At 33.8% G+C, this 25,510-nt stretch overlaps 1 protein-coding gene across 2 annotated transcripts in view; it reads right to left on the bottom strand.

Annotated features, from left to right (window-relative positions):
* The window catches only part of FTCDNL1 (formiminotransferase cyclodeaminase N-terminal like), a 107,575-nt gene that overhangs the window by 10,047 nt on the left and 72,018 nt on the right, over positions 1-25,510 (bottom strand). The window contains exon 5 of one of the 2 annotated variants that reach the window (XM_031960231.1): positions 2,427-2,612. The exons of the other annotated variant lie outside the window; for it this stretch is intronic. Coding sequence (XP_031816091.1) covers positions 2,427-2,612 — 186 coding nt within the window. The remainder of the gene's footprint in view (positions 1-2,426; positions 2,613-25,510) is intronic. 2 annotated transcript variants of the gene reach the window in all.

The raw sequence follows: 25,510 nt of genomic DNA, 5'->3' as shown, positions 1-25,510 counted from the left end.
TAAGATTTATCAAGAAGGAGTGCAAGAAACATCATGGGAAACAGTCTGGGCCCATTTTTTATTCTTTACTAATATGAAAACATTCTAGATTTTTTATCAAGCCAAACTTGGCTGAATTCAAAGACTGACTTCTAGAAACTCTAAACTGATTAATCTTAACAAAAAGCCTACCAAAAAAGGGGGAGTATAAGTAAGAGAAATATTTGTGTAGAAACTAAAAAAAAAATTAAAAAAAAGTTGAAGACCACCTCAAAGTTCTTCATATATTTCTAGAGATAGCTGACCTTAATATAGTAGAAAACATTATTTAAGAAAGTTAAAGACAAATGAGCCAAAGATTAATATTTAAAAAGTAGAGATAAAATATTCTAAATCACACATACATTTGGAATTAGAATGGGAACTAACATGCATATTGGTTTAAAACAAAAATAAAATTTCCTTCCTTTTGGGAAGATTGACCAAAGAAGAGGAATAGTATTCATGTTTGATTTTCAGGTGATGATATTTACCAGAAAACTTGAATTTCCTCAATCAATATTAATAAGATATTAATAATATTATATGCAGAGTGCTATGCCAGGTATAGGAGGGAAAAATAAAGCCCTTCATGAGATTTAGAATCTAATAAATGACTTACACTGATATTACCATACACAATCATGCATGGTTAAGTACCTAGGAGACAGGGAAATGCTCTGTGAGAGGTCCATAGACAATGACTCACTCATTCTCACAGAGCTACAAAAATGAACAATTCAATTACTCATCCAGATGTTTGGTCTACACGATACTAAACAGCTGATTGGACTATGTTGTTTATTGAACTGACTGGATGTTTTGGCAACATGTAGATACAGGCTCAATCTGCAGTGCAGCTTGAGTTAAAAAACCAGAGATGAAGTTTCTGAAGTTTTAGTCATTAAATTTACACTTGCTCATCTGTGAACTGAGTTGTAAGGCAATAAGTAAGGAATAAATATTTTTGAGGGAGATAGTTTCTCTCTGCCAGTCATTAATGTACTGAGCTTGTTCTTTTATTGAAAAAGAAAATATCCACTATCTATGTGAGTTTCTATAGTTTAGATGGGACTATATCTGTGTAACCATGATTTAATATCTGAAATTGACAATTTATAGCACATGTAACCAGAAAGTATTTGGTATGCTCAGTCATGTACCAAGGAGAAAATGATAAGGTCTTTATCCCTCTTGCTCTCTTAGACAGCATATGACTTCCCTAAGTGAGGCATCCATTCCCTGGTCCAGAGTCCAGTTCACTGATCTGATCTGATCTGACTCTATGTTTTATAATTGATAACAAAGTTCACATTTAAGAAGTTCTACTAGCAATATGGACCTGCATTTTGATCTTACTTTGAGAGTGAAGCCCATATTTTTAAACTAGGGTTTGAAAAATGCTACAAGACTCAAAGAAATAAATCTATAGTAATGGAGTTGTAGATGGTAGAATTGATATACTGAAGAGAAGCCCACCTAATTAGACCACTCAAAATTGTAATTACTAAAAATTATTTTCTGGGCCTAGAGGAAAAGGCTAATAGAAAACTAAAAAAAAAGTTAAGAATTTAAGAATCTGAATGAAAAACATGATAAAACAGACAGTTTAGCAGTTACTGAATGGGAACTACAAAGATTCAGTGTTCAGGCATCTTTACAACAAAATCAGAAACTAGGGAATAAAGAACTCATAAAGATGTATAGAAAGACAAAAATACCAAAATTTCCTTTAAAAATTGCAATGAAATAAAAATTTTAACTAAAAAAGGGAAGATGACAAAGAATTTTGAATTAAAGTTTAAATGATTTAATCCAAATATGAGTGGTTCAAAGAACAAATTAGAGAAACAAATAATTATATCAAAGCAAATGATAACAATGAGAAAAAAATATTCAACAACTTGAGAGACAGTCAAAGGAGTTCATAAGGGAAAATTTATATCTTTAAACACATTTTATCCAGAAGAGAGAAGGAAGAAATTATTTAATTGAACATATATCTTGAAAAATTACAATAAAAACAAAAGTAATTACCAAATATGTTCAAAAATAGAAATTTTGAAAAATAAAAGTAACTCCAGAAATACTTTCTAAAATATTGTTAGAGCTGTTTAAAAGAAAAACACAATAAGATACACAAACCAGTTGCTGATTTAATTTTTTTTTTAAGGATAAGAAGATCAAGACTTAGAGAGGAATTTTGCCAAGCTATCACTGATCATGCCTTCAACATAGAGCTTATCTAAATTTCATCACTAGGAAAACTTCTTGGAGGGATAACTTATAAGCTATTTCTAAACTTGTCTGGCTTTCAGAGAACAAATGTAACACTCTTCTCCCCCTGCTAAATAAATAAAATTGGTCCTTTTTATGCTATCAGACAGAAAAAAAAATGATACTTCTACCTGTTAAGCCACATCTTTTCTCAGGCATAATTCCTATATCAGGTTTAAGAGAGCCGAAATCCCTCCTTGAGAACCAGCCAAGCTGCTTCCGTCTCTGGACAAGACTTCGTTTCTTTGGGTGGTCAGCTTCCCCAAAAAGAAACACACTACAACCAGGCACATGAGTTGTTAGCTTTTCAGCTAAGCCTAAGAAGAAAGGGAAGGAGTCAAGAAGAAAAAATAACAAAAATCAAAATCTTTTAAAATGTCCCATATTTTTATCATATTTGGAAAACATACTTCCATGTCATTTTCCTTTGAAGTTCATTTTACAACTTCATTTTGCACAAAAGATCCAGAATTCACTACCTATTATACAGATGTACAATTATATACATTTTGATTTGTGCATTTTCTTTCCTGAATTTTCATGACACTGCTCTCTTTTGGTATTCCTATCTGACTGCTTCTTCAGTCTTCTTTGATGGATGATAATCAACATTGTACCTTATAGGAATTAGTGTAGACTAGGATTATTTGAGACCTTTTCTTCTTTAAGTATACTCTATTTTAATGATTATCTTCATGGATTCAAGTATTACCACTATGCAAATAATTTGAAAATCTAAACATTCATCCTTCTTCTCTTTTTTGAAATATAATCCCACATCACCAATTTTTGGGCCCAAACATTTCTGCTCTTGAATATCTCTTAGACAGCCTCAATTTAGTAATATAAATAAAACAGAATTAATTCTCTTTTCAAACTCCCTGACCCTGAAAAAACCCTATTTTTGTTGAGGGCATACCATTCTTTCCAGTCACACCGATTCATGAATTCAACCTCATTCTTGATCTTTTTAGTCTCTCTTAGATATTTCAACTTTTGTTGATTCTATTTTTATGATATTTCTTGCATTTACCCCTTTTTTCAATTCATACAATCATGTCTCCAAATATATTTTAATTCAACAAATGTTTTTTGAGCATTTACTATGCAAAGTACTCTGCAGGTAAAGTGCTAGAGATACAAAGACCTTCTTGTTACTTCTTACTTGAACTATATTTCTCAGTAAGTTCTTAATTGTTCCACCTGTCTCCACCTTCTCTCCCTTATAATCCACTCCCACATTTTGATATTCCCAAAGTCCAGATTAGGCCCCACATGAAATTCCAATGGCTTTCTAATTGCCTCTGGGGAAAGATTTAAACTTCTCAACAAGACATTTAAAGTTCTATTACAATCAAATCTAAAGTTTAGCGTCAAAACTATCATTCCAGACTCTTTTCATTCTTCATACATTTTATATCCTAGATAAATTGGCCTATTTGCTATCCCTTTCATATGACAAAACCCCTGATTCTTTAGCTTTGCACTATTTTTCACTAGAATGTAAGACCTCCTCATTTCTACCTCCTGAAGTCGCTGGCTCCATTTATATCAACTCAAATACTATAAACTACACAAGTTTTTTTCTTGATCTCTCTCTCTCCCTCTCCCTCTCCCTTCCCTTCTCCCTCTGTCCCTCTCTTGGGTCTCTTGTCTTTGTTTCTGCCTCTGTGTCTGTCTGTCTCTCTCACACAAACACACACACACACACACACACACTTATTAGTGCTTCCTCTTCAAACATTTGCTTTGTATACATTCTACATTTACTTATCTATGTATTTTTCCTCCTTTTTTCCCTACCCAGGAGCCCAATCCCTCATAAAAGAGAAGGCTTTGAGGAAAGATAGTGTTTCCATTTTTTTTTCTTTGTATCCCTTGCATCTAACACAGTGTGTTGGATATTATAGTTGTTGAATAAAAATCAAATTGAATCTGAAAAATAATTAGCATTATCTAATTTATATGACATGAACTACTTAATATGTGATTTAAAATGGACTATGATTTTTAAAATATTTATTTATGTGCCACTTTCATATATAGACCTCTAAAAAGCTATCTCAAGTTTGAGTTTTTCTGTTAGACAAAGCCTACTCAAAACTATGACCTTGAGCCCCGACAGAGCCCTCCTTTAAAAAATAATAACAAATCACAGAATTTCAGAATTGTCATGAACATTTCCTTTCTATGACAGCCTCAGGAAAGACTTCAAAGTAAAAGACAGTTACTAAACCATGGCAAATTAAGGGATGAGAAATGTTTGTAAAAGGAAAGTTATATAGATTATATTTTATAGTTTATTTTGAGATTATAAGAAACATAATCAGTCATACTTCAGGAATATCATTTGGCAACTAAGTGGAGAATGAAGTAGGATAGGGAGAGACTATGGAAATGTCACTACACTGCTTTTGCTGCTTTCTGCTTGCTGTAATGGTTTTGCTTCCTGTTGGGCATCATGTCTCTGAAGGGATATCTGTCTGTCTTTGGCTGTTGTGCTCTATAAGCTGCTGTCTACTACCATTTATTGGGGTATAGAATCTGTTAAGTAGTCACTATTTGCCAGAAATAATATCAGGCATTGAGAATAAAAAGATAAAAATGAGAGTCCCTGACCCCAAGGACCTGAATTGTATTGGGGAGAGGGAGAAAGGGAAACAACATGCACATAGTTAAATAAATGTAAAGCATATATGCAGTAAATATAAAGTCATTCAAGGAGCAAGGACACAAGCAATTGCTGAGATCAGGGTAAGCCTTGTATAGGAGGTGGCACCTGAGCTGAAGCTGAAAGAAGTTAGGATTTTTATTAAGTGACTCTGAGGAGGGACTGTACTACAGGTAAGGAGGTCAACCTGTGCAAAGGACCAGAGGCCGGAGATACAGTAGTGTGCCCTGTGGATGGAACAACAAATGGCACAGTTTGGAGAACAGGCAGTTCATGAAGCAAAGTAATATAAATTAAGCTTGCAAAGGTCAGCTGGAACCAAGTAACAAAAAGGCTTTAAATACTAGATAGAAGACTTTTTATTTTATCCTAGAGACAAGAGGCAATCTTGTGAGCTTTTGTCAGCAGGGAAGTAATATGGTCAGTAATATGCTTAGGGAATATCAGTTTGACTTCATGAAGGATGGATTGGATAAGGGAGACAATGGAAGCACTCTATTCCTGTTGATACCACATTAAAGATGACTGATTAATCATACATAAAATGATTGTGTATTGACTGATTAATCATGCATGTGTGAACAATATGGTTATGGATTAATCAATCATCTTTAATGTGGTATCAACAGGGAAATCCAGGTCAAAGAATTTGCAGTGATGAACCTGGACATACATTACATATGAAATGAGAGACTGGACTGATTGGTCTCTTAGGCTCTTTTCAGTCTAAATTCTAACATTCTATACAGCAAAAGTTCATCCAAGCTGTCTAAAATTAACCAATGACTGTAGTCCTCTCTGATGTATATATATATATATATATACATTTTATTATAGTTGGTCATAGAAAAGTAAAAGATTGAGTGAGACTAAACTTCTTTAAGACATATTGCTTTGAAAATTTTCAGAGAATGGGAATTTAGGGATAAACACTGATTCTCTAAGTACTTTTCCAGTTTTTGCCTTCATTCAAACTGTGCACATGTACTAAGACAATAAACATTTATTAAGCACTTCCAATGTGCCAAATACTCTTCTAAGGATTGGAAATATAAAGGCAAAAATACTCCCTATGTTCAGGGAGTTCACAGTGTAATTAGGGAAGATGATTTAGAAAATAATGCAACAATAAATAGCATTTACATAATGCTTTCTATATTCCAGGCACAAGTTCCTCACAGCAACCTGTGAGGTAGGGAATTATCCCTACTTTACAGATAAAGAAACTAAGGCAAACAAATATTAAGGTCAGATTTAAATACAGGTTTTATTGACTCCAGGTGCAGTGCTCTATCCACTGTACCTTCTAGATGTCTAAACAAAGTTTAGTACCTTTTGGAAGAGCAGGGTATGAAATATTCCATACAGGATTATATGATTTTTCTATATATTATCCAATGAGTGAAAGCATCTGAAAGATGTGAGAGGAAGAAAATGGAAGAAGAGGAAGTTCTTTTTTTTTTTTTTTTTAGCTTTATTTATTTATTTATTATAATAACTTTTTATCGACAGAACCCATGCCAGGGTAATTTTTTACATTATCCCTTACACTCACTTCTGTTGGGAATTTTCCCCTCTCTCCCTCCACCCCCTCCCCCAGATGGCAAGCAGTCCTATATGTGTTGAATATGTCGCAGTATATCCTAGATACAATATATGTGTGCAGAACCAAACAGTTCTCTTGTTGCACAGGGAGAATTGGATTTAGAAGGTAAAAATAACCCAGGAAGAAAAACAAAAATGCAAACAGTTTACATTCATTTCCCAGTGTTCTTTCTTTGGGTGTAGCTGCTTCTGTCCATCATTGATCAATTGAAACTGAATTAGGTCTCTTTGTCAAAGAAATCCACTTCCATCAGAATACATCTTCATACAGTATTGTTGTTGAAGTATATAATGATCTGGTTCTGCTCATTTCACTTAGCATCAGTTCATGTAAGTCTTTCCAAGCCTCTCTGTATTCATCCTGCTGGTCATTTCTTACAGAACAATAATATTCCATAACATTCATATTCCACAATTTATTCAACCATTCTCCAATTGATGGGCATCCATTCATTTTTCCAGCTTCTAGCCACTATAAACAGGGCTGCCACAAACATTTTGGCACATACAGGTCCCTTTCCCTTGTTTAGTATCTCCTTGGGGTATAAGCCCAGTAGTAGCACTGCTGGCTCAAAGGCTATGCACAGTTTGGTAACTTTTTGGGCATAATTCCAGATTGCTCTCCAGAATGGTTGGATTCGTTCACAACTCCACCAACCATGCATCAGTGTCCCAGTTTTCCCACATCCCTTCCAACATTCATCATTATTTTTTCCTGCCATTTTAGCCAATCTGGCAGGTGTGTAGTGGTATCTCAGAGTTGTCTTAATTTGCATTTCTCTGATTAATAGTGATTTGGAACACTCTTTCATATGAGTGGTAATAGTTTCAATTTCATCATCTGAAAATTGTCTGTTCATATCCTTTGACCATTTATCAATTGGAGAATGGCTTGGTTTCTTATAAATTAGAGTCAATTCTCTATATATTTTGGAAATGAGGCCTTTATCAGAACTTTTAACTGTGAAGATGTTTTCCCATTCTGTTGCTTCCCTTCTAATTTTGTTTGCATTAGTTTTGTTTGTACAAAAGCTTTTTAATTTGATGTAATCAAAATTTTCTATTTTGTGATCAATAATGTTCTCTAGTTCATCTTTGGTCACAAATTTCTTCCGAAGAGGAAGTTTTTAACAAATGGCTTCATTTTTTTCAGTGAAATATAAGGCAAGATTCTCAGCTGAAAGTGTGGGAGAAAGGAATCTATGAAAGATTTTAGGAGGAATGAAAAGATTTGAAAAAGATGTAATGGGGAATAGGATAAAACTTTGCTGATAAAATAAACAGTATTAACAAAATAAAATTTGGGTCCAAAGCTATCCTCAGTACTTTATATATCTCCAAAAAAAATAGCCATTTAATAGATTTTTTTGATTATTGTTTTACTTGGCTGGCTTTCCCAGGAATAATGGCTCACATCTTAATACCCCAAAGTCATTGTATAGTATTGTTTCATTCAGTTATTTCAATCCTTTCTGACTCTTTTTGACCCCATTTGAAATCTTTATGGCAATGATACTGGGATGGTTTGCCATTTCCTTCTCCAACTCATTTTTACAGATGAGGAAACATATGTATAATACAAGGTACCAAAATCAGTCTATATTATGAAGAGGCTTCAAATGTCTAATGAATCAATTCATCTTGCTCAAAAGAAGGAACATGTCCTCACATAAATAGGAAACAATAAAAGGGCAAACTTCTACAGTCATCCAGATTGTTATGATTTTTTCTTTTTTTCTCCATATACAGCAGATTTGTTACAATAGAAAAAACACTTACTCTAAATTCAGAGAACTAGTTTCAAATTCTACCTTTGATATACAGTAAATAAACATGACCTTGGGAAAATTATTTAACCTTCCTTCCCTGGGTCTACAGTTCCTTATCTCTAAAATAAAGAGCTTCTAAGATTCATTTTAGTTCTTGATCTATAATCCTATAATTCTATTTCCATATGCTTCACCATTATTGTCAGGACTGAGCAGCCTCCTTCTCTCTCCAGCTATATTTTTACCAGGCTGAGACTTTGCTTGCATTGCCTGAGACTTTGAAGATAACATCCCATATAGCCAATTGGCTAGCCTCAGCTCCCCTCAAAATGATTTTTCTTTATCCACTCATACTCATTTATTTTATAATGTTATTCTGTTCCAACTTTAGATATTTATGTAATGAGTTTGGCAATTTCTCCTTTTCAAAAAGAAGAGACTAGTTTGAAATGAAAGGCTTGTTTGTGTAACAGTTTTAGCTTGATATTGTTATCACAAGTGTTTTTCTACAAATGTATACCAGACATGACTGTGGTTGCAATGTAGTGTTTTGTAGAGAATTTACAGTAATAAAAGTAGTACAAATGGATTGTGTTTAAAAATCAGCTTAATTGATTATATGTGCCTGTCTCACACTAATGTGCATTTTGTGTCTGGAGCATCACTTAATACCATTCTTTTCCTTGCTGTTTTTGTTTTCTCTCAGAAATATTTAGAGCCGTTGGCAGGAACAGGATGAAACTTTTACTTTTTTTATTCTTAAACCATTGGAATGGTACTGTGACAGCACAAGGAACATAAAATGTTAAGTTCAGTTCTGTTTAACAGCCCTACGCCGGCCAATACGGATAGCCAAAAGGCAAGTACAATCATCTACTGCTCATCTATTTTCCTCTGGGAAGAGGCAAAACAAATCCTGTTTCCTCTGGCATCCTGAGAGTATCTGTGGTTCCCAAGAGCTGTCTCTAGCCTTATTCCCCAGATCTTTGATGATGCTCAAAGAAAATTATAGCATTCTCTTGCTCTTAGGTACAGATCAAGATTTTTTTTTACTCCTTTTGCCTCATACTCATAAAAGGAAATGCATCACATCTTTCAAAACAAAAAGGATGCTAGATCTGAAATTTTAGGGAAAGCCAAGACTCAATCTGAATCTTGTTATAAAGTAGGGGGCTTTAATGTAGGATCCAGTAACTTTAAAAAAAATACATCTTTTGTTAACTAAATTTCATAATAATTGGTTTCCTTTATTTCTTCTGTGTTTTATTTTATCGATTTCAAAATATTCTTCTGAAAGGGGTCTATAAGTTTCAACAGACTGCAAAGGGGTCCATGATATAGAAATGGTTAAAAGCCTCTATTCCAAAGGATAACATAGTCTGTTGTTTTTCTTTTTTTATTAAAGCTTTTTATTTTCAAAATATATGCATAGATAATTTTCAACATTCACCTTTGCAAAACCTTGTGTTCCAAATTTTTTTCCCTCCCTTTCCTCTACTGCCTCCTGTAGATAGCAAGTAATCCAAATCATGTTAAACATGTGCAATTCTTCTATACATATTTCCACATTTATCATGCTGCACAAGAAAAATCAGATCAAAAATAAAAAATAATAATAATAAAGAAAACAAAATGCAAGCAAATAACAACAAAAAGAGTGAAAATATTGTGTTGTGATCCACACTCAGTTACTACAGTCCTCTCTCTGGGCACAGATAGCTCTCTTCATCTCAAGACCATTGAAACTGGCTGTTGAAAAGAGCTACTACATCCATCAGAATTGATCATCATATAATCTTGCCATTGCTATGTACAGTAATCTGTTTCTACTCACTTCAGGCCTCTCTGAAATCATCTTGCTGATCATTTCTGATAGAACAATGATATTCCATAACATTCATATACTATAACTTATTAAACGACTCTCCAGCTGATGCATCCACTCAGTTTCCAGTTTCTCGCTACTACAAAAAAGGCTACTATATTTTTGCACACATAGGTTCCTTTTTATGATCTCTTTGAAATACAGGCCAAGTAGAGACACTGTAAGATCAAAGGATATGTGTAGTTTGATAACTCTTTAGGCAGAGTTCCAAATTGCTCTCCAGAATGCTTGGATTAGTCCCCAATTTCACTAACAATGTATTTGTGTCCCAGTTCCCCACATCCCTTACACATTCATGATAATGTGGTATTTTTAAAGGCAAAAACTACAGGATTTCTACCAAAAGCTCTAAAACATATTCAGGTTACAAAGTGCCTTTATGATTTTTTTATGTATAAAATGTTGACTTTGTTTATTAAGATCTAATTTTTTCTTAGTCTCTGTAATCTGATAGAAATTTTCCCACTAGTTTAAAAAAAAATGTGATAACCTTTTGTAAAGAAGGTATTTGGGACTTTTCTTAAACAACAGATTAGGAGTTTCCTAAATGACCAGTTCAACATAACAGAATGTGGACTATTCCTATTTGTTAATCAAATTGAAAAAGGTTCCTTGATTTACTTGATAGAATTAAAGGGAACTCATCACCTGATGAATACTACTGATGGGAGATAGATCGTGTTCAAGGACAAATCACATAGTAAGAGTCAGCTGTGAGGGATTGATCTTTCACTTCTTCCCTTGTGGTGCTTTTGGAGAATGCAGAGTCACTTGTATGGACCTTTTGGGCATAGAGCAGGAAAGATTTGGAATTCTCTGGACAGTATCATCCTTGAATCCAGCCTTTTAGTTTATTTTAGTGTCAATTATTAGGCATATTTGAGTTGGCTGCAAGATTGGACAGCATTATACCTAGAGTGAAGATACTGCTCAAGAGATGAAATGCTATGGCTACAGTGGATGAAGACTCAGAAAAGAAATCTCTTATTTCAAGTCCCTGGCGCTGTCAAATTGTTTAACATCAGAAATTGACATTTTATCAAGGATCATGAGACCATTCCATCTGACTTGTAGCTGAAACCTTCCATATGTTTTGTGTTCTCAACTATATTATGTGCTTCTTGAGAACAAGAGCTATCTTACTTTTCTATTTGTATCCCTAGCTTTTAGCATAGTACTTTGCTCATGTGAAGCACTTAATATTTGCTTTTTAAAAATTTATTCATTCATTGTATTGTGAATCCTTCTTGCACTCTGGTGAAGCCCATGGATCCCTTTTCAGAATAATTTTTAAATGCAAAAAATATAAGATACATAGGAATATAAAGGAAATAATTTAGGGTGAAATACAATCATCAAAATATTTTTAAAAATTCAAAGACCGCTTGAGAGCTTTCCAGGGACTTCCATGAGGGCCCATGAACCCTAGGTTAAAAACCCCTGATTGTATCATTTCAGTAAATGCCTTTGCTTGAGTTAATTTTGTCCTGTGGCTGAATATCAAAGGGTAAACCCATCGTTTGGGGGAAGAGGATTATCAAATCTGTAGTTTTTGGGGCAGACCCCAAGTAGATCCTTGAACCCAAGATAGTTACCCACTAGGTGATAATCTGTAAACATAAATTCTAAGAATAGCCTAGGGAGGAAATACACATATACAATATAGCAACATATTTGTAGCAGCATTTTTTGTGGTAGCAGAAAACTATCTAAAAACAAAAACAAAAATAGAAATAAAGTTAGCGTGCTTTAAATATGGAATAATTACATAAAATATAGTATATAAATGTTATATGGTATTAATGTGCTATAAGAAACTACAAATATGAGGAATTCAGAGGACCAAGTATTACTTGTATGAACTAATACAGAATGAAAAAAGTAGAACAAAGAGAACAATTTGCACAATGATGTAAATGAAAAAACACAAAAAGACATCAGAATTCAGAGGAAGTTAATCATGGTTTAGAGGACTAATGATGAAACATCCATTATCTCTCTTGCTTTTGGCATGGTGGACTATAAGCTGGGAAGGTTGCATATGATATTAGATTCTTTTGTTGGAATGATTTGTTTTTCTTGACTTCTGATACAAAGTAAGATCATATGGGAGACTGATAGATTAGAAAGTGATATGAATGTAAAGTACAAAAACCATCAATAAAACCTTTTAAATATGCAAAGTGCACACGAACACATATGCAAATATATACCCACACATACCCATATGTTGTTTTTTTTTTTTAGCATTGTTATTTTCTTCCCTCTTTCTTATCAAATTAGGTTCTTAATGCTGCTGCTTCTTCTTCTCTTATAAGGACAATTGAACACAAGCCTAGAGTACATATACTACAAAATTCTACAAATGTAAATTTCCCCTTAAGAAATAAACAAAACGAATATAACAGAAAGGAAAAGTTTGTTACATTTCTGGGAAGTCTGTTGATCAGTTCTTTGGGCATGTGAACATATTCTAACATCTATTAGTTAACTATAGTATAGAATTAATATTTGACCATAGGAATGTAAAACAACACAAAAACAATGAAACAATCTGCATATGTTTTTCCTGTTTTTATTTTTTTAAATAAAATAGACTGCAGACAATAACCCATATATCCAAGGAGGAGCATGATTCATAAATAAAGGATTGGATTTACAATACGAAAGATCTGAATGTGAATCACATCTCAGACACTTACTAGCTATGTGACCTTATATAACTCTCAGACTCAATTTCATGATCTATAAAATGGGTCTAAAGATATCCATAATACCCAATTTTGAGGATCAAAAGTAATAACACATGTTGGAGCCTTTGCAAACCTTAAAGCACAATTTAAGCATCTGTTATTCTTAAGCCTAAATTAAACTTTCATTTTACTTTGTTACAAGACTTCAAAAAAGAGCAATACTAGAAGATAGTTTAAGCAATATGACAGTTGAAACTTTAATCAGTTTCAAACTTTGAAAGTTTGGAGACCAAACATTAAAAATATTAAGAATATAGCCATACTTTTTAATCTGGAAAATTATATGACATTTTTTAGCTTGCAATGTGGGGGGCAAGAGGAAAATTTCTCTCTTTGATTGTCAACATTTTTCAAAAGATAAAGCCTTACTTTTTCCAATGTCTTCATTAAACAGAGCTGTTAAGTATGGCCCCCCCAACCATCCTCATAGAGTACAAAGCTAACCAGTATTCACCCCATATGCTCAGCTTTGAAGTGTGAAACTGTGACCATCCCACCAGTCTATGACTACCATCAAAGCCATCTCATTACGCCTCGTACTGTGAGTTAAAGCACAGGGCCCTAACCACTCCAACACAAACACCGCATTAACAAAGCAACCGCAATATTCCTCCCCCACATGACTTGAACTCAAAGAAATTTCTACCATATGTACATACACATGAGATATGAAAATTTATTGTGCTAGAACATCATTGAGAAGTACGTTAAGTATGTTGACTAAAAGAGGATGTTATTCTAAGGAAATGGAAAAAAAAATAAAATGCAGCTGATCTTTATGATTAAAGAACAGAAACATTAAACTGAAAAATGAGATTAAGTGCAATTCCTAAATTGCCTTTCTTCTGACACATTCTCCTGTTTAGTTTTTTTTTTTTTGTTTTTTTTTTTTTTTGTTTTTTTTTTTTTGTGGGAGTGGAATACAATTTAAGAGTAGAAAACAAAACACTGTCACTCCATGCTGGGTGCTACTGTTTACTCTATCACATTTTACTTCTAAAATACAAATAAAGATACAAATAAAGATAAACTGATAATGTCTATGATTCAAAATGAACAGGCTTCTTTCTCAGGCAAGTAATTTTCACTGGTAAGTCATGTTTCCATCTACCCTGCTAACAATAGGTAAATATAAATATACACATACATATACATACCTAGAGACATTATGAAAACTAAAGAGAAGGTAATTCCAATTGATCACTTAATTAATGGAAGGATAGTGGGGAAATGAATCCACATGTTACAGCTATGAATTCTAGGGAGGATATAAATTTACAAGTTTGATGTGGACATGGCCTTGAGGAAATCTTACAAGGATAAATGAGAATACAATGTACTGTCTTACCTCTCCTACTTCCTCCATAACTTCTCACAAACCATTTCTTCAGCCTCCTTATGTGGAAGACACTGAACTCAGCTCTCTCTTCTCCCATTCTGGCCTCCTTCCTGTTCCTACCTACTCTTGATATAATTTCCAGCTCTTTCTACATTGTACTTTCCTCAGTCTTTGAACCACTTGTCCTTTTGAGATTTAGGGCAAAAGGGGCTGCTTGCTAAGTTCCAAGATATTATTCCTTTTCCTTCATGAAGTCTATGATACATTCAAATGAGCCTATCACAAATTCCCCAGTTGTGTTTAGCAGTTTTCTACTTATTCTCCTCAGTGGCATCCCTTACAGAACATACTAGAGTATACTCTTTCCTGATTTCTGCCTATTGAAACCCTCAAAGTTGAAAACAGGCATCATTTCTTCCATGAAGCCTTCTCTTATTTCTACACCTCCATATTGCCAGATTAAAGTTTCTTTATCATCCTATTTTCCTAGAGCATATGGTCTGCATTTCTCTCTCCTTTGTCCCAATCACATTCTACTTTGTAGCACAGGTATTTGCCTATACCGTTCTTGCAGAATACATCATCTTTGGTAAAATGCAAATTCCTGGGGTTCAAAGACTGTCATTTTTTTGGGGGGGGGTTGTTTTTGTATCCTCATTGTCCAGCATAGTGCTACAAATACAGAAGCTATTTAATTTTTTTTATTGTATTTCACTATGCTATGTTTCTAAATGGTCCGACATTGCTAAAAAGAAATCACAAAAGGATGTGGATTAAATTATCTATAAATTCAAATTAGTTCATTTCAACTGGGTCCTCACAGATTTGTAATAAGTCTTTTATTTATCTCTACTAGATCTCTACATTTTGGAACATGGCTTTTCTCTTCTCTATTCTCTTGAAGTCTGCAATTTCAATGCTTCCCTTCTTACTTTCAAGACATCCATTCCTCTTACTTTAATGAGAAGATTAAAGCCATCAATTATAAAATTTCCCCCCTAAACAATGTCCAAACCCATTCTATTTCCCTTTTTTACAGTAACAGAGAATATGGCTTCTTTCAAATGGTGAAGGCTAACTGCTCCACATGTATCACTGCTTTTCATTCTTCCATAATTCTGTTCTCTATCAACCTTGCTCTCTCCTTGAATGAATTCTTAATCTTTCTTCTATGGCCTCTTTCCTTTCAACAGCATCACGGTTACATGAATAATAACTTTCAGTGTTCATTGACCTCTGATACAAGCATGCTTATAAGAATATAGAAAAGATTAGAAGGTGTCCAAGAGTATAGAAAATAGTATGGCAGAAAGTAGGTTTGGCCAACATCTCATACCATGTACCAAGATAAGATCAAAATGGGTGCAAGATTTACACATAAATGGTGATACCATAAACAAATTAAGAAAATGTGAAATAGTGAAAGAATTTAATACCAAAGAAACTATATGGAGCATTACAAAATGTAAAATAGATCATTTTGATTATATTTGATATAAATATATATTTGATTGTATAAAATAAATACTTCATATGAAATATATAAAATAAAATATTTTTTCCACAAACAAAACCATTAAATTAAAAGGAACTTAAGGAAAGGAAAGGAAAGCAGAAAACTGGGGGAGAAATCTTTATAGGTATACCTGGTAAAGGCCTCATTTCTCAGATAGAGAACTGAGTCAAACTGATGCAAGTACATATTATTCCCCAATTGATAAATAGTTAAAGGATATGAATAGGCAGTTTTCAAGCAAAGAAATCAAAGCTATCTTTAATCATATGAAAAAATGCTTTAAGTCAATATTGATTACAGAAATGCAAATAAAACAACTCTGAGGTACATTTCATACTTACAAAATTGGCTAAGTGACAAAAAAGGGAAATGATCAATGTTGGAGGAAATGTGGGAAAACTGGAACACTGATCCAGCAATACCACTGCTGGGTTTATATCTCAAAGAAATAAAAAGTGAGGGGATCTATTTGTACAAAAATATTTATAGTTGCTAAGAATTGGAAATAAAAGGAATGCCCGTCAATTGGTGAATGGATAAACAACCTGTGGTGTGATTGTGATGAAATATTATTGCAGTAAAAGAAATGAAAAGCAGAATGATTTCAGAAAAAAACTTGGAAAGACTTATATGAACTGATATAAAGTACAGTGAGCAGAACCAGGAGAAGGCTCTAAACAGTTAACAGCAATACTATATAATGAAGAATTGTAAATTGACTTAGCTATTTTTCAGCAACACAATGATCTAAGACAATCCCAAAGGACTAATGATGAAGCACAGTATCTACCTTTAGAAAAAGAACTGGCACTATGTGAACATAGACTGAAGCATATCATTTTTTTCCTTTCTTCCTTTCCTCTTTTGTTTCTTCCTTCCTTTTCTTTCTTTCTTTCTCTCTCTCTTCCTATTCAAATCTTCTTGTACAAAATGACTAATATGAAAATATTTTATATGATTGCACATGCATAAATTATATCAGATTACTTTCCTCTTAGGGAGAGAAGAAGGAAGAAAAGGATAGAATTTTGAACTTAAAACCTTTCTTTAAAAAATGTTTAAATTTTGTTTTAATAAGTAATTGTGAAGGAAATAAAATATCATAGTAAAAATAAAAAAATGATTATTGGCTTTAAAATAGCATACATATCTTTCTATAGAGTCATTATCATCTAGACTTTTGATCTATTCTGTGCCAAAGACCTCAAGTAGTTTTACATAAAGGCTAATCCAAAAGACTCTTCAAGTGTCCCAAACAATAAGGAACACAAACACAGCTACACAGGCAAACCTACTCCATTCTCATCTGGTTCTTTTGGTCTTCTTCCTCTCAATACAGTCAACCCTCAATTACAGTATAAAGAACAGTTAGAAGACACAGGAAATTCTAAATCTCCCTGCTTTTAAATATTTCTTATTGGCTACCAAAAGGCATGAAAGAAACAGAACATTGTGAGGAAATATTGGTAGATTATGCCATTATGTTCCTATCACTTAACTTTCCTGCCTCCCTGACATTACCTACAAACAAGCTCAGGTATCTTCTATCTTAAAAACATAAAAATCTTTTTTCATTGACAACATTTCTCCCAAGCTATTCCTATCATTTTTCTCTCTTTCTATGAAAAACATTTGGGTAGAATAGCTTAAGCTGTCTTTTCCTATACTTTCTCAACAACCATTTATTTCTCAAACCCTTACAATATGATTTTCATCTTCACCAAAAATTTAAACTAACCTTTGTAAAGTTATCATTGACTTCCTTATTCACCAAACCAGACGAACATGGAATTTAAATCTAAAAAGGATTTTGAAACTCATCTAGTCCAGTGACAAGGAGGAGCCAGTATAGTGTCATGGAAAGAGTTCTAGATTTAGAGTCAGACATTGTAGATTCAGATTTCAATCTTCCATTTACAACTTTTGTCAAAAAAGAATATTAGGCAAGTCACTTAAGTTCTTGGTTTTTTCATTTATAACATTAAGGAATTGGATTAGATTCTCCCTAATTTTTTTCAGTCCTCAATCTAGGATTCTATGATTTTATTTTTCCATTCCTAACTTTTTCAACTCTCACTTGACATTGCTGGTCATCCTTTATTTCTTTCTTTTTTTTTTTTATTTAATAGCCTTTTATTTACAGATTATATGCATGGGTAACTTTACAGCATTAACAACTGTCAAATCTCTTGTTCCAATTTTTCACCTCTTACCCCCCACCCCCTCCCCCAGATGGCAGGATGACCAGTAGATGTTAAATATATTAAAATATAAATTAGATACACAATAAGTATACATGACCAAACCGTTATTTTGCTGTACAAAAAGAATCAGACTCTGAAATACTGTACAATTAGCTTGTGAAGGAAATCAAAAATGCAGGTGGGCATAAATATAGGGATTCATCCTTTATTTCTTGATACTCTCTTTTCCCTTGGCTACTATATAGTATTGTCTCTGTACCTTTTCAATAACTTATACTTCATGGGCTCTTCACTCTCCTTTCATCACTTAATACTGAATGTACTCCAAGATTTTGTCATTCTATCTCTTCTCATCTTTCTCTACATTTTGTGTACGTTCATTTCCATGGTTTTAATTCTTACATAATAGGCACTTAGATGTGTACCTGTACTTTATTTCTTTTATAAATAATATATTTTATCTAATAAGAAAATCCTTCAGTTTTATCACTGACTGAAATGTTCAATAAACATCAGCAACCTTTTGTTGGCAGGTATGCATGATAAATGCAGGAATGCAGAATAAATAATGTAGGGCAGATATTTGACTTAGCTCTTTGTTTTCTTGTCCCAGATTTTCATGGCCAACAGGACCATCACTGCCTCAGCTCCACATACCTCCTTTAAGGCATTTTTAGGTGGCATTTTTGCAATGGTCTGAAGGAATACATTCTTACAATTAGGGATTTGATGGAAGTTAAAAGAAATTTTCTAAGTCCAAGTCAGATGGTTGGCTGGGAGCGGGGACTCTGAGCCAGCAACAAAGGAAGATGTAGCCAGATTGGATTTAATCTTAGACTGAGAGTTTCTCCTGGCTTTCTTTAATTATCTAGTTGGGTTTGGTTGTCATTGCCTCCTTGGGCTATATAGACTATAAGAGTTTAACCTTCTCTTTCCTGGGAGGGTTTTACTACCTTCTGTATCTCAAATACGAATAGGCTGTAGCCAAATGTACTTCAGCAAAAACTGTAGCCAGAAACCAATGGAGGCTCCCAACAGATGACATGATGCCCCATAAAAGGCTGAGATGCAGTGACCACCAGAGGGGAGCAGAGAGCTGCACAATAACACCAAAATTGGCTGCTTTATAGTATATGAAGTATGTTAGTTACCCCACCACACACTTGCCCTGTCCACATCTATGCTCCTATATTTGTGGCTTCGTTACATATACTCAGGCCACATGTGTTTCCTGTATATATGAATCTTCACATGTACTCCCTGTATGTGAGATCATTCAAGTATGTTCCCTATGTCTGTTTACAAAGAAAGATAAATGTTAGAATAGATAGAATGGAAACTTGGAATCAGGAAGGCCCATTTTCAAATTCTGGCTTAGAAACTTAATTAGTTGTGACCCACGAAAGTCACTTGATCTCTGTCAGCCTCAGTTTCCTCATCTTTAAGATGGGGATAATTATTATTGAAGGGATTAAATGAGATAACATATGTAAAATGCTTTGCAAATGTGACCATCATCATCATCATGATTATTAAAAGGAAGAAGTCATATGGCCATCAGGCATGTTGCAGAGAATACATTAAGGTATCTTCTGACCCAAAGGTGTTTATGATTTTTATATGTAAATCTTTTTTCCTAAATTTGATCTTAAGTTCCCTAAGGGTAAAAACTGTCAGATAGTCTATAGTATTCTTTAAAAGGTACAATGCAGAGCTAAGAACATATTAAATAATCAATAAAAGCCCACAGATTAGCTTCATTTACCCTCATGCCATCACTGAGTAAGACAGAGACATAAAGCTGAGTCAGAGAGGAGTCACTTGAGATAATAAAGGCTCAGTGCTAGAGATACCTGTAGTAAACAGAATCTCTGACCCTGTTCTTAGCCTAGTCCACCCTGAAAATACTGCCATTTAAGAACTTTTACCTATTGATCCTAACTTCTTGTGCTACTTGAGATCTTGACCAAAACAGGGAGAAGCTAAAGAAAAGTAGGAGCAGGAGAGTTTCAAGATAACAGACAAGTTTCAAGAGGACCTATATGGTGAACCCATTGCAATCTCTCTTCTAGAGTGTGAGAAGGAGGAAAAACCATGGAGTGCAGATAGTTACTTAGTAACATTCTCCTCATTTGGGCAATTTTCCTTTATGTGCCTTATTGATCTAGACTGGATGTTTTCAAACTCTTTAAAATTATAGCATCTTCTTCCATTACTCTATGGACTTTTGAGTCCTAAATTATCCCCAAGAAAAAAATTCACGTGGGCCAGATCACTACCAAATGGTTTCTTTACAGTTTTTTCAGGTTTGATCTCCTTGATACTAGAGCATATCGTAAACTCTAGGAAGGAGCACAGGGTATATATTATTTGGATAGAAGAGGCTGCTTCATCATATTTATATAGCCTATTGTTAGCTGTCATAAGCACTAAATCTTTTCCAATACACTTGCCTCTAAAACTGAACACAAAAAAGCATCCAAATCTCAAAGGGAAAATGACGAAGTCAAGGAATATTAGGCTCATCACTAAATTTATAGACCATTGAAAACAACCCCTTGGCTCAGCACCTTGGTGCTTTGATTCATTTCTTAAAGGAACAAAGGAAACCTTAGCTTTTGTTCTGGTTTTATACTTTATTTTCTATACTTTATTCCGTGTAGCTGACACTATTCTCTAAGAATGTCTGAGAGTCCACCAAAGTTCAAATTCAACCAAAATGACCAGAAAGCAAAGGAGCAAATGTAAGCTTTGAATATTGCAGAACTTCTATCATGGGTCAGAATTGGTGAAGGTTATCCCTTTCTAAAGACCCGTTGGCTTAATACAGACTATCCTAAGTAACCCCATTGGGTGTAGATGTGGAAGTATGGGGACAGGTATTGGCTACTCGATTTTTATATGGAAATTAACTTCTACATTATTAGGGAAATTTGTACAAGGAAGTATACAGGGCCAAACTACCTTTAGTTTAATCAATATGCTCCAAATAATTAGTGAGATATCCCAAATCAATGGGACACTTTCCATAAGGTAAGAGAAACCCAAATTCATGATTGGCCCAGCTAATGTATAATTTCTAATTGGATAAGATTGGATTAATGTTATATAATTTTTATAATGGGTTTATGAACACTCTCTCATTTGAATCTAAAATCAATCCTATGAAATTAGCTGGTACTTTAGTTTCTCATGCTACCTGTTTCTTCCTGTTATTAGCATCTCACTATCTCAAGGTAATGGAGAGAGTCTTATAAAAGTCACCAAACCTGTAGCAGTTTGCATTTATTAGCCATCAAACAGCTAACTATCTTGTGAGTGTTAAATTTACTAAAATGATTAAAAACCTGTCTTCATCACAAAATAATTTTAAAACATTATAACAAAAAGGGCTTTGATTTGGGGGTCAGGAAAATGACTAGTAGGAATACCTACTAGTTACTAAAAAGCTTATTATAGTCATGTGGATACAGTCAAATCATTTAACCTCTGAGGGCCTCAACTGTATCTGCTGCAAAATGTGAATGATAAAACCAAAGCTATGAGGAAGGTGTTTTATAAACTATAAGGTACTATACAAATAAGAGTTATTACATTATTTCACTTAATTCTATAGTTCCATTTATTTTCCTCCTTTTAAAAGTACTATATAGGTGGAGGTCATTCTTGAAGTACTCTATTACAATCTAAAATTAATCTATGTGTAAAGTAAATTATTACTTTCAGAAGTGATAACAATGGTAGGACTATGGGAAAAAAAGAAAAATAGAACAAAATTCAGATTCTGAAAATACCAAAACCTCCTATCCCTAACCAAATACAAGGATGCTTTCATATGACCATCTCCATAGCAACTGGAGAAGCAGAGTAGATTCAAGCCTTGAAGTGAAAAGTTGTTCTTGATTTGCCAGATCAGCCTATGTTTTGACAGTCTGTAATAGGTAATCAAAGGGTACCGAGACTACCATGCAATAGTGTTGATGCCTTGTGAATCCATGATGGCATCTTTCCTCTCAGCCACAAAAATACTAGAAGCACCATGCTGAATCTACTTCTATGGATGCTGATGACTGTTAATCAAAGTAATAGATATGATGTGCACAAGTTGCATATTTTAACTGGATAGAGAATTCAAAAGTGAATATAGAACCTTCTCTTTAAAAAATGGCCTAGGGAGCACCAGGCCTCTCCAGCACTACAATATAATACCATAAACCAAAAGGCAAATCTTCATGTAAAATCACATGACTCTGATATAATGCTACCACTGAGAACTGTGTCCCTACAGTTTTGCAATTGGAATGGGTTCACACATGCAGGAGCATATTATTTGTTGACAAGTGTTGTCAGATGGGAAAAGGATTAGATGCATTCTCATTGGACTCAAAGTGTGCAACTACAAGTGATATATGTAAATTACAAAGAGAAAAATTTGGATTTGATATGAGGGAAAATGTCCTTAGTAATGAGAGCTACCTCAAAGGAAAAATGAGTTGTCTTGGGAGGTATTGAGCTCCCCCTCACTGGAGGTCTTCAAACAAAGACTGGATGATCATTTGTTAAGTATGGTGGAGAATGCATTCTTGTTCCAGAAAGCATTGGACTATATGGCAACTGACAACCTTTCCAATTCCAAAATTAGGTGAGTCTGTGAAGCAATAGCCCTGAATAGGAAAAAAACATGAAATAGTGTGGTACATTGCAGTGTCCAAAAAAATCTTCAAAAAACATTCTTTAAAAATTTGCAAAAGCCTACTTATAAACCAAAGATTCAATAAAAGTAATTTTAATTAATGATTTGGGATGATGAGCCAAATAAAATGTCCCAGAACTATTCCAATAATATTAAGAGAAGCTCCTGGAAGAAAAAAAATGTCAATTAAAAATTACTCTGAAAAATCAGAAAAGAGGGTAGATGGAAACATAATAAAATTGTAGTGAGAAATAAATGCAAATTACCTGAATTAAGGGATAAGGACAGGCAGCTTTGGAGTATGTCAATAATATAGACAGTGTTGTAGAATAGAAAGAGCATTAGGTTTGGAGTTGGAGGGTCAGGTTTGGAATCCTAACTCTACCTCTTGCTTTGTGTGAAAGTTTAGGCAAGTCACTCTACTGGTAACATAGAGGGGATGACTTTAAATGCTCTCCAAGGTTCTTTCCAGCTTTAGATCCTGTAAATATACTATAATGTTTTTGTCATTAAGAAACAACAGAGCAACACTTCAAAAGAAAATTAAGAACATGACATATGGAAACCATAACATAATCATACACTAGCTTCTGCACTGGTCAAAGTTATCTTCTTTTTTTATATATTATATCCAGTTTAGGATTCTTTAACTTGAGATGTACAGAATTCACAGAGTATAAAAAGAAAACAAAATAGCTTAAAGCTTGAGAATAGTACAAATGAGAAAAAAGTGAAAGAAATTATCATTATTCATCCTGACGGAGAACAGACAAGAAAGAACCAAAGAAACAGAATTTTAGAGTTGGAAGAGAATCAATGATAATCTAGACTAACTTATGTCCCTGACGTAATGACCTTTTGCAACACACCCAACAAATAGTCATCCAGTCTTTCTTTGAGGAAACCCACTATCTCCATACAGACAAAGCTCATTCTGCTTTGCAATAGCAGCAGTTGTAAGGAAATTGTTACTGACATCAAGCAAAATTTCCTTTTATGGGAAACTTTCGTCCACAGTACCTGGTTCTGCCTTTTCTGATTGAACAGAAAAAGTCTAATCTCACTTCCACATAATAACCTTTATACATTTTAAAGATGGCTATAATGTCCTCTCTGAATCTTTTCCTATCTATTTTAAACATAATCAATTTTTTTCAGTTGATTTTCATATATCATGGTCTTAAACCTCTTCCTATTCTGATGGCCTTCCTTTGTCCATTTTCTAGCTTATCAATAAGCTAGAAACAACTCAATATCTAGATGTCATCTAGTCAGGTATTTTGTTGTTCAATTGTTTTTCAGTCACATTCAACACAAGACTTTCTTGGCAAAGATGTTACAGTGATTTGTCATTTCCTTTTCCAGTTCATTTTATAGATGAGGGAACAGAGATAAATAGGGGTAAGTGGCCTGTCCAGGGTCACCCAGCTACTAAGTGTCCAAGGTTGGATTTAATTCATGAAGATGAGCCTTCCTGACTCCAAGCCTGATACTCTAACCATTGTGCCACCTACCTGTTCCCTGCTTAGCAAAACTATCATCTTGAAAGATATATCACATCATGTAGCCTAAGATTAAATTCATCTTCTTGGCTATAAATTCCTATTGTTGACTTATATCAAACTTGTGGCTCACTAAAATCCCCAGGATAGTTTTTTTTTTTTTCAGACAAATTGCTCTATACCTCTTCCATATTTTACTTGTAAATTCAATTTCCTGAACCCAAGGAGAAAACAATGCAATAGAAAAAACACCAGATTTCTGGTGTTTTCTGGTGTTTGATTTTTCTGAAATCAAAAGACCTGAGGCCATCTCTTTCCCCTGGTGTTTACTACTGTGTGGTTTTTTTTGAGCAAGTTATTTAGTCTCCAAGATCTCCTTTTCCTCATCTGCAAAATGAGAGGGTTGAACTAAATAGCATATGAAGTATCTCCCAACTATATGATCTTATCATCTATGACTCTAAATCAATTATATTTAATTTTATTAAAGTTTATATCATTAGATTGTGTCCAAACATTCTAGACTATCAGGACATATTTTTACACCCTTACTATGTCATCCAGTATATTAGTTATCCATGTTACCTTAGTTTCATCAGCAAATTTGACAAGAATTCTATTTTTGCCTTTATCCAAGTTATTAATAAAAATGATAAAAAGAAGACTAAGTATAGATCCCTAAGGCTCTCTATTAGAGATTTCTCTCCCAGTTAAATGTATAATTACTCTTTAAGTCCAACCATTCAACTGATTTCTAATCTATTTAGTTTTACTATAATTGTGTTTAGACCACATCTCTACATCTTTCCCACATGAAGAACATGAGATACTTTTATAAACCACTTAATGAAAACTGAGCTATCTTTACAACATTACTCTGCTCCAGCATTTAAGTAATAGTCAAAAAGTAAAATAAGGTGATTCTGGCTTGATCTGTTCTTACTGATCTAACTCTCATTAGCCATTTCTTAGGTATTGTATTATAGAATTTCCCTGAAGATTAAATTAAATAGACTATAATATATAGATTCTATTTTCTGCCTTTTAAAAAAATCAGAACACCTTCCTTTCTTGAATCACACAGAAAGGTGGCTCAGTCAATAAATCACTTGACCTAGAGTCAGGAAGACAAGTTCATATATAGTCTCAGCTATGTGACCCTGGGCAAGTCACTTAATCCTGTTTGCCTTAATCCACTGCAGAAAGAAATGACAAACTACTACAGAATCTTTGCCAAGGAAACCCTGTTGGACAGTATGGTTCAGAGTCGTGAAAAAT

The sequence above is a fragment of the Sarcophilus harrisii genome, chromosome 3 (genome assembly GCF_902635505.1).
Source record: "Sarcophilus harrisii chromosome 3, mSarHar1.11, whole genome shotgun sequence".
Taxonomy (NCBI): Eukaryota; Metazoa; Chordata; class Mammalia; order Dasyuromorphia; family Dasyuridae; genus Sarcophilus; species Sarcophilus harrisii.
Note: the sequence above shows the minus strand (reverse complement) of the source record. Positions and strands in the feature narration are given on the sequence as shown.